The sequence below is a fragment of the Hordeum vulgare genome, chromosome 3H, assembly GCF_904849725.1.
Source record: "Hordeum vulgare subsp. vulgare chromosome 3H, MorexV3_pseudomolecules_assembly, whole genome shotgun sequence".
Lineage (NCBI taxonomy): Eukaryota > Viridiplantae > Streptophyta > Magnoliopsida > Poales > Poaceae > Hordeum > Hordeum vulgare.
The window spans coordinates 44,828,784-44,833,089 of NC_058520.1; the positions used below are offsets into that span (position 1 = coordinate 44,828,784).

The following is a 4,306-nucleotide window of genomic DNA, read 5'->3' on the forward strand; positions in this document are numbered from 1 at the left end:
ACGCCTTCACACCGGCGGAGCGGAGCAAAACGCTAGGGCCACACGCAGTTCAGACGCACGACCCCACGACGCCCGTCGACATGTGGGCCCGCCCAAAACGAGCCAACAACGTGTGGATCTAAAAAACTAGTCTCCGGCTTGTCCCATTCTAGTCACCCACCGGTAAGCTCACCGCCGTCGGTGGCGAGTTTATTTCTGGGCCGCGACGCCCTCGCGTATATATGCACGCGATAGACGCCAAGGGTGGGGGGAAGGAGGAGACAGAGCGAGAGAGCCGGAAGAGGAAGAGGAAGAGGCGAGCGACGACGACGACGAGGAGGAGGAGGAAGGGGTTGTTGGTGGGCTGTTGAGAGGAAGCTTCTGGAAGCCGCCATGGGGGACTCGAGCGGGTCGGTGTCCATCGACGTGGAGCGGATCTACTTCGGCGGCAAGGTCCGTGCTCGCATTCCGGTTCTTGATTGATTGATTCCCCTCCCTCGGTTCGACGGTGGGCGCATTCTTGCGCGGAGGATTGATTTGTGTAGGGCGAGCTCCGTGGGGGGTTTCTGTTTGCTTGTTTGGTTCGTTGGGGTGGTTGGGCAGAGGAGCTTGTTCTTGCTGATTTCTGCCCCTTTATTGTTATCCCCACCTCTTCTTAATCAGTTGCAAAAATTGAGGAGGATGATAGCATGCCATATTGCTAGCATGCTTCCTCTGTGGGGGGAAACCACAAATTGTACTATTATGGATTAGAAATATTAGCTGCTGCGTGGCTTGTTTGTTGTGGTTGCAATTTGCAATGCTGGTCATGAGTAGGAACAAGAAGAAACCAGGCTTAGAATTTAAGGGTATTTCATTTTGAATGTGTAATTGCAACGGCCCCTGGTTTACGATTACAAGCATGCGAAGCAACGTCAGGAAGCGTGCTCATGCTATTTCTGTGTGTTAAGCAAACGCATGGCGCCTGCCTGCTTGCTTTACCAAGGAAGGAGCATCTCTGGTCAATTTTGGGGGATGGTCTAAATTGGAATGGCTTGTTTACAGCTGTTGCTAAATACGTTTCCTTGTGCCATGTGATTTATCAGGAGCATCCTGTGAGAACAAGATACGGCCCTGTATCTGTATCCGTGTACGGAGACGAAGACAAGCCAGCGCTCATAACGTACCCGGATGTAGCTCTGAATTGTGAGTGCTGTCGTTTTCTTTGTGGTTGGTGTTATAAATTTTGATATAATACCAGGGTTGCTCATGTGTTGTATTCCTGTTTGGTAGACATGTCCTGCTTCCAAGGATTGTTCTTCTGCCCAGAGGCTGCGTCCCTGTTGCTTCACAATTTTTGTATCTACCATATTACTCCTCAAGGCCATGAGGTCAGTAGTCATCATCATCTGTTCCTCCATGTTTTACATGGTCATCTGCCATTCTGCCCCTATGACCTCTGGTTCTTACATGTTTGTCTTTCATGGCATCTGCTGTCTTACAGTTGGGAGCAGCTCCGATTCCATCGGATGTACCTGAGCTATCTGTTGATAATCTCGCGGATCAGGTCGCGGATGTTCTTGATTTCTTCGGGTAAAATATCTGATAATTGGCTTACTTTCTTGTTATCCTGTCGGTGCCTAAAGGAGTCCTCTGATGTTATTGTGGCATTGTTCTTGCAGTTTAGGGTCTGTGATGTGCATGGGTGTCACCGCCGGTGCCTACGTGCTTACCCTCTTTGCAGTAAGTGGTTGCACGATTAGTCCTTTAAAGCTTGCTATCTGATTTTGGCTAACGATTTGTTTTATATGTTATCCCAGGCAAAGTACAGGGAAAGGGTTCTTGGCCTGATGTTGGTTTCACCTCTATGCAAAGCCCCATCTTGGAGTGAGTGGTTGTATAACAAGGTAACAATTGACACTTCAGTTTCAGCCATGAATTTATCAGTGCCTTAGTACTTATTGGTGTATACTAACCTCATATTCTGGTCTTTCAGGTATTGCTAAACTTACTTTATTATTGTGGTACTAGTGGACTAGTGAACGAATGCCTCCTTCAGCGGTATTTTAGCACGGTATATTTCGTCCTCCATTAGCTTGTTCTGTTTACACCTTGTACAGGAAGTTCCACTGAACATCTTTTTTCTGCTACGTACAGGAAGTTCGTGGTAGTGGACAAGAACCTGAATCGGAAATTGTCCAGGCCTGTAGAAGTGTAAGTATTTTTCTCCCCTTTGCAGCTTTCTAGTGTTTTTTCTAGAATGTCAATTATCTCTACAGTTTCAATATCTGACTGAGGTCATGATTACCTTTTTATGCAGTTACTTGATCAGAGGCAGGGTGTTAATGTATGTCGATTCCTTAAAGCAATAAACGAGTGAGTAAACAATAACTTTGCTAGGCATTACCTGTAAATACCAAACAAATTTGGAGCTCAGCTCACCCAGTTCATCAACCTCCTCCATCTATCAGGAGGCATGACATAACTGAAGCACTGAAGAAGCTCCGGTGCCGGACGCTGATTTTCGTGGGAGAGAACTCACAGTTTCATGCCGACGCTGTCCACATGACCACGAAACTAGATCGGAGATACTGCGCCCTAGTCGAGGTACCACACATTTCAACAATCCATATGATCACTTGGACCTATACCCAGAGCAAGGCAGGTTCTGAGTAGTGTTTTTGTGGGCAAATCGCAGGTTCAGGCATGCGGGTCGCTGGTCACCGAGGAGCAGCCACACGCAATGCTGATCCCGATGGAGTACTTCTTGATGGGATACGGGCTCTACAGACCGTCCCAGCTCGAGAGCAGCCCCCGCAGCACCCTGAACCCGTTCTGCATATCGCCGGAGCTGCTGTCGCCCGAGAGCATGGGGGTGAAGCTGAAGCCCATCAAGACTCGGACCTCCCTCAATGTTTAAACAACATGTGGTGGGAGATGTTGGATGGCCTGACGATGCAGCTCGCAAAGGAGCAAAGATTGCTTTGGTCGAGCTGATCGGAGCACGGTCACCATCGCGAGACAAGTTTTGATACCTTCCGGTACCTTGGCACGCACGCACGCATGCATAGATTGATACGTTAATGGCAGCATTTGCTGTAGATTGCTGTAAGCCTGTAATCTACGTCGTCTGGGATAGGCAAGGGGAATAGGGTTGAGGTTGTAGTGGAGGAATACGGCTGTTTGTTTCTTTGTTGATATGCTTTGTAGTATCCCACATCACATGTGTATATGTCATCAGGTCATTTCACACAGGAAAGCAATATATAATATATATATGGTAAAGCAGAATCCTGTCTGTTGTCGAGTCTCTTGGCACAGGCTTTTGCCTTTGCTGAAAGTTTAGCCTGACTGGCTGTGATGTGCCCTGCTGGTGGCGAGCTATTGCTGTATGCGTCATGGATTGGGTGATCCATTGGTGGTTGGTTCGTTGTGTGTGGGTGAGTGGTGGTTCTACCATCGATGGCTCAGGCCCTCTCTCCCTGCTATGTCTTGGTTCCTTGTAGCTTTCCGCTGTACCAGCATTGGACACATGCAAAGCATTGTGTGTGCACGCCATTGTATGCCAAGCTCAAAGCTAACGTAAATGGAGCTCAGCCGCAGCACCAACGTCCTAGTTGGACACGTGCAAAGGGTTGTGTGTACTCTTTTTACTTCGCGTATTAGATTTCGGTCAAGTCAAACTTTACAAAGTTTGACCAACTTTATATTAAAAAATATCAGTATCTATAATACCAAATATATACATTATGAAACTACATTTCGTAAAGAATCTAACAATATTGATTTGGCATGGTGAATGTTCATAATCTTTTCTATAAGTTTAGTCAAAGTAGAGATACTTTGACTTCGGACAAAACTTATATGCAGGCTAAAAAGGACCGGAGGGAGTACCAGGCAACTTGGTGAAACAGAGAAGACCAACAAAACACTGTCAAATCGACAATTATGCAACAATTGAATTAGATTTGGAAGCATAATCTAATGGTACTAGGCATATACATGTATGACAGCTTTCTTTTTGTATGTAAACCGCCACCAAGATCAAGCCATCCTCGTCGTATGTTGATGAGAAGATCTCTTGCTTCATGGATCCGTGGCAGTTTTCTTCTTTGCCAATTGGTATTTCAACCCTTTCTTGTCATTGGCAGAGTCAATGGAGATTGTTGATCCTTGAACGGCTTCTCCGTTCATCAGCATCTTGGAGATAGTTGTCATTCTGTTCTTTTCTATCCACCTTTTTATGGGCCTTGCACCGTATAACTGTGGAAAGCCAAATAGTATTGGTTATCAATAACATGAGGAAAATGGCTTGTTATTTGAATAGACAAGCTAGACTGTATGACTA

General features: G+C 46.4%; 1 protein-coding gene across 1 annotated transcript; it reads left to right on the forward strand.

Annotated features, from left to right (window-relative positions):
- Positions 1 to 240: 240 nt before the first annotated feature.
- Positions 241 to 3,246, forward strand: LOC123442897 (protein NDL1-like). Its single transcript, XM_045119077.1, has 11 exons — positions 241 to 432; positions 1,065 to 1,164; positions 1,252 to 1,349; positions 1,463 to 1,551; positions 1,641 to 1,701; positions 1,779 to 1,865; positions 1,955 to 2,032; positions 2,116 to 2,172; positions 2,279 to 2,334; positions 2,430 to 2,565; positions 2,657 to 3,246. The coding sequence occupies exons 1-11, from the start codon at positions 373 to 375 to the stop codon at positions 2,876 to 2,878; spliced, it is 1,044 nt and encodes a 347-aa protein (XP_044975012.1). The 5' UTR covers positions 241 to 372; the 3' UTR covers positions 2,879 to 3,246.
- The last annotated feature ends 1,060 nt before the right edge of the window (positions 3,247 to 4,306 follow it).